At 61.9% G+C, this 15,426-nt stretch overlaps 1 protein-coding gene and 1 long non-coding RNA gene across 2 annotated transcripts in view; both read left to right on the top strand.

Moving 5' to 3' along the window:
* The first annotated feature begins 2,380 nt into the window (after positions 1-2,380).
* Positions 2,381-4,345, top strand: LOC120584722 (uncharacterized). The gene is made up of 3 exons (XR_005648118.1): positions 2,381-2,652; positions 3,134-3,231; positions 3,972-4,345. It is a non-coding gene; the product is annotated as an uncharacterized LOC120584722 (long non-coding RNA).
* A 1,283-nt stretch (positions 4,346-5,628) lies between these two features.
* The window catches only part of TPCN2 (two pore segment channel 2), a 32,173-nt gene continuing 22,375 nt past the window's right edge, over positions 5,629-15,426 (top strand). The window contains exons 1-6 of the mRNA XM_039840396.1: positions 5,629-5,653; positions 5,765-5,899; positions 10,472-10,536; positions 11,226-11,302; positions 11,664-11,841; positions 13,180-13,296. Coding sequence (XP_039696330.1) covers positions 5,629-5,653; positions 5,765-5,899; positions 10,472-10,536; positions 11,226-11,302; positions 11,664-11,841; positions 13,180-13,296 — 597 coding nt within the window. The remainder of the gene's footprint in view (positions 5,654-5,764; positions 5,900-10,471; positions 10,537-11,225; positions 11,303-11,663; positions 11,842-13,179; positions 13,297-15,426) is intronic.

The following is a 15,426-nucleotide window of genomic DNA, read 5'->3' as shown; positions in this document are numbered from 1 at the left end:
GATGCACCCTTCGGCATGGATGCCGGGCCCCATGGGCTCACTGTCCCAATCTGGTGCCACACCCCCTGGTGCCACACCTTCTCCTGCCTCACCCCATGGCCAACTCCCCATCCTTCAGACCTCCGCCAAAGTGTCACCTCTTCCAAGAGGCCCTCCGTGAGCATCTCATCTAAAGATGGCCGGCCACGTGTGCCCCGTTTAGAACGGAGACGTCATCCACTCTCCAGGAAGTTCGCCCTCTGGGAGTGCGCAGCCCGGTGGCGGTTAGTGTACCCTCCAGGCTGTTCGACCATCGGCACTCTATTTCAGAGCATTGTCATCGCCCCCAAGAGAAGCCCTGTCCCCATTAGGCGTCACGCCCCACCTCCCCTCGCCCAGGCCTCGGGGGCCACTAACCCGCTTCCTGTCTGCATAGTTTACCCATTCGAGACGTTTCACTTAGACGGAATCGGACGCGTGGTCTTCGGCATCCGTCTTCTTCCACGGATCATAATGATTTTCGAGACTCGGCTCTTTATCCCCTTTCACGGCTGAGGAATAGGCCGCTCGCTGTATGGCGGCGCCACGTGTTCGCCCGTCCGGCAGTCCCTTCCTGGCACTGAGCCCGTGCGTGCTCCTCTCTGTCCAGATGCTCTTCCCATTTTCCACCTTCGAGAGCAAAGGCCTGACCGTGCTCCCGGCGATGCCCTGAGGCCTGGCTGGGGCCGGGCCGTCGGGGTGCTTGGTGGGTGGATGGGGGCGTGTGGGGCGGTCTCCTCGCCTCGGATGCTGCTCCTGGTGCCTGCAGGTACTGTCGAGGAGCTCACCGAGCCAGACCAGGCCGAAGGCACATCCTTGCCAGTGCCTGCACCTCCCAGTGTAGGGAGCTCCGTGCCCCAGCAGTGGCCCCAGCCAACTGCCAGCGTCGTGGGGGTGGGGAGAGAACCCACCTTCCTTGCCCTGAGGTGGGGATACCCCAAGGCTTGTTCTCAGCCCAGCTGCTACCAGCCGATGATGCTCTTTCTAAGGCTTTCTCTCCTTCCCTGGTTCACTGCTCAGGTCACCATCCGAACCAACCACGAGCCCCTGGCCCAGGTGTTCCCAGCCCAGGGAGACTTGTTTGTGCCTTAGTCTGATCTGGAAGGCCCGTGTGCGCCTCCTTCCCGTCAGGCCCCCCGCGCTCCCAGGCCCTCGCTCCAGGCTCCCCAGGGGCCTCCTCCCCAGCATCACAGCCCAGCCCCGCACCCCAGCCCCGCAGGCCTCTGGGCTCGGCCTTCAGCCCTCAGTGCTCCCACCCAGCCCTGCTGCCCCTTGTCACCCTCAGCTGTCCCTTGGCTGCCACCGCAAGCTCAGTTCCCAATGTGACGAGTCAACGGGGTCTCCCCAGACTCTTGTCACTTGTGTCACGTAGGAGAACTGGAAATAGCAAATGCAGCCTGTGCTGGCCTGGGAAGTATTTGGTTTTCCGGATACTTGTCCCCTGGGCGTGGGCAAGGGGTTTGTTCACCAACGCCCTGCCTGCGGCCTGTGCTCGGCCGACGCGTTTTCCTCCCAGTCTTGGGCCGGCTTTGGTGTCCACATGCCCCTCACTCACTGTGTGACCTCGGACGAAGCTCGTGGTCTCTCCGAGTCTCGGCAGGAGGATCACTGCCATGCTGCCCTTGGCCTTGGCAGTCATTTCGAGGCCGAAGTGTGACAGGGATTTGAGAATTCTTTGTGATCCTGAAACACTGCGTTGTTTTCCCCCCAGAGATGATGTGCGGGGAAGTGGGTGGGAGAGCAGGAACAGGGACCGAGGCCCTACTGTGTGTCTGTCCCGTCTCGCTGCAAACCCCATTTCACAGGTGCCGAAACTGGGGCCCGGCGAGGTGTCGGGGCTGCCTGAGGCCACGAGGAAGGTGGTGGGGAGGGACATGAGTTCGGATCCGAATGATTCAGGGGCCGCGCTTCTCCCACGTTACCGCGAGGCTGGGGCATTTTTTTTTTTTCTTCTTGTGTCTCTTGAAACCGTTCCCCTGAGCACCTATGTGTCAGTCAGCAGTGCCTAGGCCACTTCCCGGCTTGTGGGCACTTGACAGATGCGTGGATGGATGAGCGAATGAATGAACAACAACCACCAAGCTGCTTTAGAAAGACCCGTCTGGGTCCACACTCGCTGCCCATGCAGGTGACCGGAAACCCAGCCCCGCAGTGGGCAGTTGGCCTGCTGTACCCAGGAAGGAGACGAATACGACGAGAAGAGTCCAGCGCAGGCCCACGGGGCCCCAACCCGTGATGGCCAGTGTCCCCTCTCCGGGGTGCGAGGATGTGAGGGCCCCTTTTGGAACCTCCTATGCGCCCCCAAAGCCTCACCAGGAAATTTCCGTTATTTCCTTTATGAAATAGTGGGAACCCAACACGGAGGCGGTTGGCACGTTCCCCGGAGTAACGGAGCTCGGGCCACGTGTCGGGAGCTGAGGGGCCACATCTGACGTGCAAACCAAGCTCCAAGCGGGCATCTTGGGAGACGAAGCTCTCTGATGCTGGCGCAAGCTCCAGCAGTGGCCTTGGCATGGCAGGGATGAGCCTCAGGCTGAGACAGTGTCCCCACCAAGAGGACGCCTTTGTCCACTGCAGGTTCCAAGGGACATGACCAGCAATGAAAGCTGCATTGGAAATGCAGCTGCAGGGGTGGTGAGTGGGCTTTTTGTTCATTTACGGTGCGTGTGTGGCGCGTGGGGGGCGGGAGAGAGGAGGACATTGTCCCTTTGGGAATCTCAGGTTTGTTTTCCTGTCTGGGGGCAGGGCGGGCACTGGAGTTTCTCAACTACTTTGCAAACCACCGACTGGGACTCTGCCCTGTCGCTTCCTCTGGGCTGGCCTCGTTTGCAGGAGGAAGACGCTGCTCTGGGACTTTGGCCAGCAGTGCGAGCCCGCTCCAGGGCCCCACACGGCCCCTCCCCAGGCCTGATCCGTGGCCTGCCCGCTGGGGCTTCATCTCACCCCGAGCAGGTCCCGTGCTCCTGGACTCACTTGGTGGCAGGCCACGGCTCTATTCAGACATGGCGCCTCCAGCCCCCTGGGCACTGCAGCCTAGGGAGGACTATCACGGAGCCCCTCAAGCCTCAGTTTCCTCATCTGTCATGGGGAGAGTGACATTTGTCTTGGTTCACAGGGTGGATGTGAGAACCAGATGAAAACCGTGGTGTGTGAGATGATTTTAGTGGCAGAGGAATTAACCCCGAAACAAAGCCTTGCTTGTCACCTATTGTGGTAAGTAGTCTTCTAAGGTGACCCTCAACGTCCCCTCCTCCTGGTGTACTTCCTGTGTGCAATTCCCTCTCCTTGAGGGGGCTGGACCTGGTGACTCACCTCTAACCGATAGAACACAGCAAGAGTGACGGGATGTCACTTCCGAGATGAGGTTATGAAAGACTGTGACTTCCGCCTTTCTACTTCCATCCTGGCTTTCCGTGATTGTTCCTTCCGATGGAGCTGGCTGCCATGTCATGAGCTAACCTGTGGAGAGTCCCATGTCGCAAGGAACTGAGAGCCACCTCCAGGCCATAGACTTCGAGGGACTGAAGCCCGCAGTCCAACAGCCCATGAGGGGCTGAGTCCAGCCAGCAGCCGCCGAGAAGCCTGAACCCGCATTGAACCTTGAGGCGGCTGCAGCCGCAGCCCGCAGCCCCCGCCCACATCATGATTGCAGCCTGTAAAAGACGAGACGCAGAGCCAGAGGCCGCCAGCTAGAACACGTTCAGATCCAGTCTAAAAAAAATCCTGGGAGATAACAAGCATTTTAAACCACAAAATTTTGGAGTTGTTTGTTAGGGTGACATGGAGGCCAGGGGCGTGTCTCTCTGGTTTCATTCCCAGTCCAGTACTGCTCCCTCAGCACAGCCCCACTCAGCCAGCACCCCAGGGCCCGCTGGACCCACACATGAGACAGCGGGGCTGCTGTGAAGACCCAGCTTCCCAGAGGACCCCACCAGCCTTTTCTCTCCTTGCAGGCTTTCCTGAGAACTAGGCTGATTGCCTTACTGAAAGCTAGTGATGGACACAGCCCAGATGCCATCTGTCTACACCTCAGGGATGCTGGCTGTACCGAGGACAGTACAATGGCATCTGAGAGTTGATGTCCTCCTGCTGGACCACACTGGGCCCCTCCCCGACAGTTTATTTCTGTCTCCCCTTTTACGGGAGCTCCTTCTGTTAGCCCCTCCCCTGCATCCAAACACCATGAAGTCCGTGTCAATGCTTACACCACACCACATCCCGCTTGGGCCTCCATGGGTTTATACCTAAACATCAAGGGAATTCTTTGATTGAAGTAAGACAAATCCTTGGGGGATAGGCAGAGAACTGTGTGCATCTATTTCCTTTTTTTTTTCAGAATAAAAATATCTTAGTTTTGTCAAGTTTTAAAATGCATGCTCCTTGTTCAAAGAAAAAAAATCAAACTTATGAACACATCCTGTGATTTCTCTCCACCCTCCTGGGATAACCATACACTTGCCCTCCGGAGCCGTATCATCTTTTAAATATTTGCCAACCGATGTGCTCAGTGAGATTTCATTGTTATTTTCTTTGGCATCTCTCTATTCTAATGAGGTGGAGCTTTGTTTCCAGCACGCATCGTTGATATTTCTTCTTTTTTTTAACTGATTTTTCGGAGCTCTGTGTGAGGTAAGATTTTGGCCCCTGTGACCTTTTAACTGCTGGCATCATGCCTGTGGTGATAGTAGATTAGAGGCAAAGGGATTTTTGCAGATGTAATTAAAGTTACTAATCAGCTGATCTTAAATACTGTAAGGAGATTATCCTGGATTAGCTGATGTGCCCAGTGTAATTGCATGAACCCTTAAAAGCAAAGAGATGCGGCAGAGGGAAGTCAGAGAGAGTAAGACCATCTTGAAGCATCTTATTTGAAACATGAAAAGGAACAAAACACGCTTGCTGGTTTTGGTGATGGACGGGGCCACATGCAAAGCAATGCAGTGGCCTCTAGGAGCTGAGAATGTCCCCGACCCACACCCTGTAAGAAATGGGACCTTAGTCCTAGCCCCATGGCAGTGAATTCTACCAATTGCCTGAATGAGCCTGCTCCAGGTGTTGACACTTTGATTTTGGCCTTGGGAGGCCCTGAGACAAGGACCTCCCCGCAGGACTTCTGACCTCCAGGACTGAGAGATAATAAATGCGAGTTGTTTTAAGCTAAGTTTGTGGTAATGGGTCATAGCAGCAATAGAAAGCAAGCTCTTTCTCTTCTGATGTTGCAAACACTTTTTATATATGTCGTAAATAGTTTTTCAAGTGTGTCATTTGTCTTTTTAAACTTTCTCCTCAATTATATTTAATCTTCCCAATTTCATCATCAGAGTTCCATTTGGGGAGGTGTCCTTTGCGGTCAACCCCCACAAGCACGGAACTTCTGAATGCAAAACAGATTCCTGGGTCCTGCCCCCAGAGTTTCTGATTCGGCAGGTCTGGGGGAGGCCTAGGAATTTGCATGTCTAACCAGTGCCCCAGTGGTGCGGACGCTGCAGGCTCGGGGACCGTTCTGAGAACGCAGTTCTCCCAGCCCCAGGAGAGTCCTTAAGGCCCCTCCCGGGTGGAAAGAAGCTGAGCTCCACCCTCCGGGGGCGGGCCCCTAGAAGCTCCGCCTCCATGCGCGAGGCCCGCGTTCTCATTGGCTAGTATCGAAGGGCATCCCCTACGTCACAGTGCTATCCGCTCCTCCTCCCGAACTCCGGGGGCGGGGACCCTGCGCCTGCGCAGTGGAGGGCGGCACTCCTGCTCTAAGTTTCCGTGAGCGTCCTGGCGGCGCGCGGCGACCCCATGGCGGAGTCCGATCCCCTTCTGAGCCGGGCCCGCGGCGACAGCGGCCGTGACTGTCGGGCTGGCTTTCCCGCTTGCCGCAGCGTCCAAGTCGGCCCTGGTGAGCGGCGGCCGGCGGACCGGGTCGCGTGGGGGCGGCGCGTGGGGGGTCCTACCGGCCCGCGCCGTGTCGCTGCTGTCCGTGCGGGCGCGCCCCACCCCGCCGCGGTCCGAGCGGGCCGGGCCGGGCCGGGCCGGGCCGGGCCGGCGCGGGGCTCGAGGCGCGAGGCGAGCGGCCTTCCAGAGGGCGGGACGCTGCGCCCTGCGGGCGCCCGGTGCGCAGCTGGCGGCGGTCAGGTGCTGCGGGGTGGCGCCTGCACCCTACGGGCTGGGCGGAGGGGCCTCGCGGGCCTCGCCCGTCCCCGAGCCAAAGGCCCTGGGGGCAGCCGGGGGCGGCCGGGGACAGCCCCCTTGGAGTGCCCGGGGCGGACCCACACCGCGCGCTTCCCGCGGATCGCCTTGGTGACTCCCGGGAGGCATTAGGTCCATTCCCCCCCACCCCCCGCGGTTCTTACCGGGGAAACTGAGGCACAGAGAGGGGCGTTCTCCTACCCGAGGTCACCCAGCCAGGAAGCGGCCGAGGTGGGATTCGCTGGGAGTGACCTGCGAGTGCTTGTGCGCTACTTTCCCATTCCTGGTTCCTGGTCCCGGAGGCTCCTCAGAGGCTGGTCCCCCTTCAGCTGGGGGTCGGGGCAGCCTTGCCCAGACCCGGCAGCTTCCTCCATTCGCCCTCCGCAGCTCCTTCCTGCCCTTCCTGTTTACTGGCAGAGAGATTGCTGAATCCCGAGGAGGGCCTGTGGCTGGGGAGGGCGGCGTCCATCCGCCCCTGGCAGACACCAGAGGGGTTGGGCGCTGGGTTAGGGGCTGAAGGGCCTCAGCCCCATTTTCCAGAGGAGCGCTTGCGCTCTACTTTCTGAGGCTCAGGGAGGCTCCGGGACCTGTCAGAGGACACAGCCCCGGGATCTGCTGCTGACGCCGCCAGCACCTGGCTGGGTGCTCCTTCTGGGGCGTGTTCCCTCTCTGGGCTCACTTTCCTCTGCTCGGGAGGGGTCGGCGGTGTGTGCCCGCCCGTGAAATATCAGTGGTGGGTCCCTGACAGGAGATGAGAAAACTAGAGGCTGAGGTGGCCCCCTGCCTGCCCATCTCAGACTGTCCCCGAAAGTTCTCCATCCAGCCCTTGCCAGGCCTTGAAGGGCCCTGGACAGGGACATATGGTGGCATTCAGTGCGGGCACAGACTTAGTGTCTGGAGGTCTGGGTGCCTTTCTGGTGCTGCCGCTTCCTGGCTACATGACCTTAGCAGGTTGCCTAACCCTTCTGAGTCTCGCTAAAGGGGCATATTATAGGGGCTGCCCTGAGGGCCACTGAAGATTCAGAGAGAATCTGGAGACACCTTAGCATGGGGTGGGGCCAGCCTGGGGAGCTGGTGTGTCACCCTGGGAGGAGGACTGTGATCGCAGCAGGTCCCACCCCTGTCAGAGCGGACTGCAGGTCGGTGGAGACCCGTACTGTAGAGACAGGAGCCAAGCGGGGCGGGGGCAGGCTTCTTTGTCCTGACGCTGTGGCCTCAGCATGGGCTCCTGAGAATCTGAACAGGGCCTCCCTGCCAGGCCGCCCGGCCGGGTCTGGCTGGGGCAGTGAGTGGGGACTGAGAATGGCTCTTTCAGTCTCTGCCCAGCTCCCCGGGATGGGCCTTGTGCCCGGGGTTTGCATGTCCCACAGTTGGGTGCTCCTACTGGCGAGGGTGGGGAGTGCCGCTGCCCGGCCCTGTGGACCCAGCGGGCCCTGTGGGTGGGTCCTCTGGACTCAGCCCCATGTGATGGGCCACAGGGCGAAGATAGTCGTCTTGTCCTTCCTCTTCCTGGCTTTGAAAGAGTCGGGGGATGAGGGATCGCTGTGCTGTAAAAGGGGCTTTTTAATAATGCTAACAACAACAACAACAACAACAACAACAACAATAATAATAACAACAGTAAGAATAGTAGCAGCCAATGCTGTGAAGTCACTGCGCCGCACTTGAGCTGCGGGAACCCGCCCGGTGTGCGCGTCGGGCCTGTGGCGTAGGGCCTTGGAGGAGTCGAGGCACAGAGGTTGGGGGCTTGTCCGGGCTCGCACGAGGTGCCGCCGGGGCTCCCCACAGGCTGTGCAGCGTGGAGCAAGAGGAGAGGGGCCTTTAGACCCAGACGCCGGGCTCGGGGCAGGGAGGCTGGTCCAGGGCTGATGTGGGATGTTGTCCTCTGTGCTCCCCGATATCCCCACCTGCTGTGTCCAGTGGGGTACCGGGGGTGCCTGCAGGTGATTGCCTCCCAGGGTGGTGGTTTTCTGGGCCACCGAGGTGGGAGACAGTGCTCTTGGTAGGGCTCACAGCCTCGGCAAGGGCATGGAGGCCTTGGAGAGCTTGACCTTGGAGCCAAGTTCAGGGCGAGTGGCCCGGAGGGCACGGGGTGGAGGAAGCTACAGGAGAGGAGGCGGATGGGCAGAGGTGGGCGCCCACACTGCCAGCTCGGGTGGAGCCTTTCTCCTGGGGCAGTGGCACTCACAGGAAGTGATGTGCTCACAAGGGTTTGCGACAAGACCCCTGGCTGCTGCAGGATGGGGGGGAGGCCGGCGCTGGGGCTGCGGAGCAGGGGGGACGGCCCTTCCTGAGGTCTGGTGCCCCGAGAATCGAGAGCCCTGTGAGCTTGGGTGGCCTCACCTTGAATGTTACAAACCAACCACCCAAAGCCAGATGAGAGTGTTGGGTGCTGGACAGTTCCTGGGGCGCCCCATACCCTTGGCCTGGCTCACCCAGGACTGAGCCACTTCAGCTGCACCCCAGTCCTGGGCCTGGAACAAGCTTGGGGCCTCTGGTGCCTCTCTCTTGTCTAGGAAGCCATGTCCTCCCATCTCCCTGGCTGAGTCCGTCTCTTCCCAGGGGCTTTGGTGACATGGGGCCTCCTGCAGGCCCTCACACCACCGGGCCCTCCCAGGCCCCCTCAGGGCCGTGCACTCATCCACTCGGTGAGCAAGCTGCGTGCTGAGCCCCACGCTGTCTGGGCTCTGCGGGCGCAGCAGGGAACAAAAGTGCCTCCCGATCACAGTGTCCCAGGACGCTCTCGGGGAAGCAGGCAGTCACCACTCTCAGCCGCCCTGGAAGAACTTTGAGGGGTCTCAGGGTGAGCGTGGAGGTTGTACAGGTGGGGAAACTGAGGCCCAGACAGCAAGTTTCCCGCTCTGGGAGATGCGGCAAGGTGGTGCAGAGCCGGGACGGAGCCCAGTCTCCTTCTCCATCCGGGGCCCCCCATCCCTGATTGGCCCCTGGGCCCTGCTGCACGGTCCCCGAGGACAGGGCGGCTCTGCCCGCCTCTGGCTTTGGCACCTCTGCTCTAGGCCCGTCCACAGTTCTGCATTCTCTTTGGGTGGTGTCGGCAGCTGTCGGCCCTGAGGGAACAGACGTAAAAGCAGAATTATCAACAGAAATGGCGACAAGGCTGCTCCTCTCACTTCTGAGCCCGGATCCGGAGGCCGATGGTGGGACAGGGCAGGAGGGCTCTGCTCCCCCCGGGGCCCGCCGCCTGGGCTGCAGCCTTCCCTGGCCTCGGGCACTGGGGTCCCCCGGCCCCGTGTCACAGCTCTTCCTGCCTTTCTTCTCCCTTCGCGTCGGTCAGCAGCTTCCACAGCGAAGCCCAGGGGCTGCACTTGCCCACGGTGTGGTGGGCAGAACCCAAGGCCATGTCGTCGCTGGCGGCTCCTTGACCACAGAGGGCCGGGGGCCAAGGCTGCTGAGCCGCAGGTGCAAGGACGGATCCCTCTGGCCCGAATCGGACACGCGGGCCTCCTCGCAGCCATGGCATGATTTTTCTTCAGCTTCAACGCGTGAGGCCTGCAGCAGATTTTTATACCCAAGCCCGACTTGTCCCGAAGGCCCCTTGTCGTCGGGAGTCTGCCTGGGCCCACAGAGCCCCATTCCGTCGTCCTGTGGGCTAGGACACGGTGACCTCAGGTCTTTCTTAGTGCGCAGTATTTGATGGAGAGACATGCAGTGCCTCGTGGTTCCAGATCATTTTTGCTTGTGACTGTTACGTCTGTGATGCCGTTGGACGGAGGGTGGCCAGTGGTGCTGCCCCACCTTACAGTCGAGTTGACGAGTGAGGCGTCCTGACCGAGGCCGCGTGGAGGCTGGCGTGGGGCGGGGCCGAAGGGCAGCCACAGCCGCCCCGAACTGAGCGCTCTCTGTGTGCCGGGCTGGCCTGGCGGCTCCTGTGCCCACGTCACCCCTCTGGGGGCTGAGCTGGGTGCCCATTAACACCCCCATCTTGCAGAGGGGGAGATGGGTGCACAGGGAGTAAGCCAACACCCACAGTGGGGGTGGCTGAGATTGGAACCCCCAGGTCTGGTTCCAGGCCTCCCCGTCCTGGGGCCGGGAACCGTGGGCCCGGAGCACCGAGAAGACCCTTACGTGCTCAGACCCTGCCCCACACAGGGTGCGGCGGGCCGGGGTGGGGGTAGAGCTGCCCCAGGGCCAAAGGCCCAAAGGCGTCTTGTTCAGAGCCTGGGACAGAGCGAGGCCAAGCTCTCTCCTTGACCTCAGTTGTCCTGCAGGGGGTGAGCATCGCGTGAACCCTCCTCACCCAGTGTGTCCTCTCTGCCCGCAGATGCTGCTGCCCGGTGGGATCTGAGCTTCGACCAAGCCGTGGTCTTCATTGAGGACGCGATCCAGGTGAGCAGGGCCAGCTCGTGGTGGCTGGGCCTGGGCTTGTCTCCGGGGCCCTGGGGACTGGGCGATGGCCGTCCCGATGGTCCCTTTACCCTTCGCCATCCTGGGGCCAAGGCTGAGGTTGGTAGACCATGTGGGCCGCGTAACCGTGATGGCCTGGCCTTTGGGCACGGTCTCTTTGAGTCCTTGCCAGAGCAGGTGGGCGCCCGATGCCCTTCTGAGTCCCCAGTCATCTGCTTCGTTGGTTTACCACCCACGGTTGTCTGCTGGCCCGGTCCCAGGGCATTAAACATACCCGAGGATGACAGGACCATCCTCTCCTGCAAATGACACACAGGCTCACTTGGGGAAGTAGCACGTGGACGTGAGCCATGCTCCACGTTCCGAAGTAGGCTGTGAGGTAGAGTGTGGGCCTTGCACAGAGGACACAGCAAACGCATGTCCCTTTGTGGACCTCCCTGCCCCGGGGACCTGGCCTTTGGGGGCTCCGTCTGCCAGGCGAGCCTCGCAGCTGGGTCGTGAGGGGGCGCCCTGGCCGTGTGGCGAGCTGAGCTCGGCCTGCGATCCACAGCCTGTCTCCCCGCCTTGGGCCTGCTGCGGGGTGAGGGGGGTGCCCAGCACGTGGCTGGCCGTGTCGTGTGGCGTCGAGGGGACCCCCCCACTCACGCTCCCGTGTGACCTTTTGCTTCCAGTACCGCTCCATTAACCACCGCATGGACGCCCGGTCGATGTGGCTTTACCGGTGGTACTACTCGGACACGTGCCAGTGGTGAGGACACACACGGGACGCGGGCTTCCTGCGGCCCGGCCGGGTCGGGGGAGGCTGGTCTCAGGGCCCGGGCGGGCCCCCATCCCTGTGTGGGAGAAGGAGGTGCTGTCTCCCCTCCCGCTGGAAAGGAGCCCGGCCTGTAGACAGAGAGCTCCTCTGGGGAGGCTTCCATTCCAGAATGTTCAGTCAGCCATGGCACTTGAGTGTTATCTGACCACACACGCGTGGCCACAAACCAGGAAGTGTGGCTTCCGCCCCATGGGCCCGTGGAGTCCGTCCGGCCACCCTGCCTGAGACCTGCTTTTCGGCTCCGGACTATGGCTGGTTCTCGTATTTTAGCCAGTTTTTGTCCCTTTTCCAGGATTTTGAGCTTCGTCATTTTCTTGATCCTGGTTTTGGCTTTTATTGAGACCCCTTCCTCGCTCACCAGCACCTCGGACGTCCGCTACCGCTCGCCCCCGTGGGACCCGCCCTGCGGCCTGACAGAGAGCATCGAGGGGCTCTGCCTGCTGGTCTTCGTGGCCGACCTCTCGGTCAAGGTGAGCTGGGCGCTGACAGGTGCTGACGCTGGGACCCAGCGCCCCCAGCCCGGCCGCTGCTTTTCTGCGTGATGTTTGACGCCCCTGGAGCTTGCCGCCTTTTCTCTTGACTGTGCTCTGCGAACCCGCTGAACAGAGGCCAGAGTTTCTTAGAAAATTCCGGGCCTTGAGGCAGAGGCTCTGTCGGCTCTCATCCCTCCCCAGAGTGTCAGCTGAGTCTGGGTGGAGCCGTCAGGGTGCGCAGCCTTGCAGGACCTCTGGGAGTGGCTGAGGGTCCCGCAGCACCGCGGTGAGGGACGCTGACCCAACGAGAGAGGACCGGTGTCCCTCCCACGCCCACCCTCCCGCCCCCGAGAGCAGAGAAACACGGAGGAGCTGCGCAGGCGTGGGAAGGGGCTCACGCAGCCGCTGCTACGTGTCCGACTCTGGGTTCTGTCTGAGGCCCGAGCCCTCGCGGAAGCTGGAGCCGGGCCTGCCTTGCTCGCTCGAGATTCTGGTCCACGTCAGAGCCTCAGAGCGCTGGGGACTTCCCAGGGAGGTGCAGAGTGGCTGGGTCTGTTACTCTGTCAGACAAGGGTCCCAGTGTTCCCATCCGAGCCCTCTGCCCGCAGGCTCTGGGTCACGAGGCGCCTCGGCCTTCTGCCGAGGAGGGGCCGGTCAGCCTCTGGGTGCTGATGGCCAGGGTGTGGGTGAGCGTTGGTGCGTGCGTGACCGAGGGCCCCGGGCAGTTTCTGATTCCTTCTTTTTTAGCCCATTATGCGGTTAGGAGGTCTCGGGGGTTTTTTAACTGGAACTGAAACCAACGAGAAATTCTCATTAGTGTATTTTGAATGGTCGGTGTGTTTGGGAACTCTCAAAAGGTGAGCGTTTACACGCTTTTCTCTGTAAGCGGTGACTTGTGGGGCGTCGGCCTTGCTGGGAAGCAGCAGTTAGGCGAGGGCAGAACTGGCGACGAAAGCGCCCCCCAGACCCCCGCAGTGTGGTGGGGTGTGCCGGAGCCCCTGCTTCCGTTTCCTGGTGTTCTGCAGAAGCCCTGTGTCTTTGTATTTTGCCGCACAAGCTAAGTTGTTGGTCGGATGGGCAGAGCAGGCAGGATCCGCACCAGGAATGAGGAAACCAAGGCCGGAGCCATTAAGTGCCGAGCTCGAGGTCACTGTGCGGGGGGGCGCTTAGCTTCCTGCTCCCCGAGGCCCGTGGAGACACAGTGCTCACTGAGGTGCTCTGTGCTCTGGCCACCGTAGCCTTGTCCGTGCTCACGGTTGGCCCTGGCTGGCCGAGGGGCTGGTGTCTGCATGGCCGCCCCCCTGCCCCCCCGCTCACCCACTGTCTCTCTTGCAGAGCTACCTGGTGGGATGGGCCCAGTTCCAGAAGAGCCTCTGGCTGCTGGACTACCTCGTGGTGCTGGCCGTGTCCCTCGTGGATTGGACGGTGTCGCTGAGTCTCGTCTGTCGGGAGGTAGGTGGGGAGGTGGGCTGCAGGGTGCAGCTGCCAGGTGAGTGCTGGGGGGTAGTCTCAAGGCCCTGCAAGGCCGCCCCCCCCTTCCCTCCCGTCCCCGCCCCCAGCCCAGCCCTGCCCGCCCTCCGTCGTTCACCCGTCACCCATAGCCCGGGGAGCCTTGGTCCCATCTTGCAGAAAGAGACACCGAGGCCCAGAGAAGGCTCGAGGACCTGGGGCAAGTTCTAGGGCTCCTGAGTCCTCCCTCAGCCCCTTTCAGCTGATTCCTGCACCGGGCGCGCCACCCCCGCCCCATGAAAGCACCACCCCAGGCCCTCACCCCAGCCACGTGCCCCAAGCTCTGTGGGCCCTGACAGTCGGAAGAAGCGTGCGTGGGCCGGCGGGCCCCAAGCCTCTCCGATGGCGGTGTCTGTGTTCCCCTCAGAGCAGCCAGAAGCACCTCCCTGTGATTTGGGGACATTCATATCCATTGGGGCTGGTCAGGGACACAGAAGTCCAGACCCCTGCCCGGTGCTTTAGTAGAGGGAATGTAAACAGGTGCTGTTTACAGGTAACTGAAAGAGCAAAGAGAGGACCCAGGGGCCCGCGGAGGACGTAGGAAGTGCCCCCTTCCGGGGCCCCCAGAGCCGGGACCTGCCCTCTGACCCCTGGGGAGGGAGTGCTGCCCAGTGGGTGCTGGTGCCACCAAGAGGCTCATTGAGGTTGCTTCTGGGAGCGCTGAACGCAGGGGAGGCTGGCAAACCCAGGTGCTGTAGGACCGGCAGGTGGACAGAGGGGTCCCCGTCCCTCCTGCCTCCCAGCTGCCCTCCAGAGCCCCCACTGGTGGGACCGGGCAAGGAGCCGCTGGAGAAGGAGAAACGTCCGTGGTGCGTCTCCGCCCAGCACGGCAGCCGGGGCGTCAGGGCGGGCGAAGGGCACAGCGCCCCCTTCAGCACACACACGCCCCTCCCACCTCCCTGCGCCCCAACAGCCGCCTGCCTTCTCCCAAAGGAGGAGCCCCCACCCCGCAAAGGGAGCGGAGAGCTGCCCGGCCGCCCCGGCTCCTTTTCTCAGTGACGGTCTTTGTGTCCATCTGATTGGACACTCGAACATCCTGTCACTTTAAGGCTGAGAGGTGAACTTCCCCGCCACCGATTCTTGTACGAAATCGGGAGTGACGGGGAGGAGGAAGCTCTGTCAGTACCTACAAACCCCGGGCCTCGCTGAGCTCCGCGACTTCCTCCTGCTCCCCGCCCCGGCCCCCGGCTTCTCCTCCTGGCACGGGGACCTGCATTCGCTCCTGAGGGGCCAAGTCCTGCCTTTTTGATTACTGGGTTTTTCTGGTAGTTTTACCCATTGGACGTGCCTCGGCGGGCCCCTGACGCAGACCCCTGTCCCTGTGGAACGAGCAGTTTCAGGGTGTGTGTCCCCGGAGGAAGCGTCCCCCTACAAACGTCGTCCCGCACCAGTAGGGCCTGGCAGCGTGGCGTGGGGTGTGCTGCTGCCGCCGCTCCCCGTCCGTCCCACCAAGGGCTGTCCCTTGCCCCCTGTCACCAAGCCTTCCCAGGGCCGTGGTGGCACTCGCTGCCCGTCCACACATGCCCTCCCCGGAGCTCCTCGTCCCCAGTGGGCCAGCCCGCTGTTTCCACGCCCGACCCCCCTGGGACCTGGCCGTCCTCGGAGGTCTCTGCACTGCCCGGCACCCCGCAGAGCTTTCCCTCGGCTCTGGCTCTCGGAGGCTTCCCGGCTGGGCTGCACCGCGCCCCGCACTCGGCCCACTTCTGGTGGGGCCCCCCAGCACCCAGACTGTCTGCAGACCAGGCCCCAGGGTTCTGTCTGTGGCCAGCTGGCCGGTCAGTAAGAACTCCCGCGGGTGTCGGGGGCCCCCGGGGAGGACTAGGGGGACGGGGGCCTTGACCTGCTCGAGCCCGATTTCCTTCCCACGTCTCCCTGACACAGCCCTGCTTTCCCCGGCTGCTGGCCGGGTGCTCTGCGTCACGGGGCCATGGGCTCGGCTCTGCGTGGCTGCTGCTCACAGGAGGCTGGCTGGCTGTCGTGTGTGGACGGGGTGTGGGTGTGTGGACGGTGCGTGTGTGTGTACAGGGTGTGTGTGGATGAGGTGTGTATCCAGGGTGTGTGTGTACAGGGTGT

This window comes from Pteropus medius, unplaced genomic scaffold (genome assembly GCF_902729225.1).
Source record: "Pteropus medius unplaced genomic scaffold, Ma_sr-lr_union100, whole genome shotgun sequence".
In the NCBI taxonomy this organism is placed as follows: domain Eukaryota; kingdom Metazoa; phylum Chordata; class Mammalia; order Chiroptera; family Pteropodidae; genus Pteropus; species Pteropus medius.
This window is presented reverse-complemented; position numbering and strand designations above follow the sequence as displayed.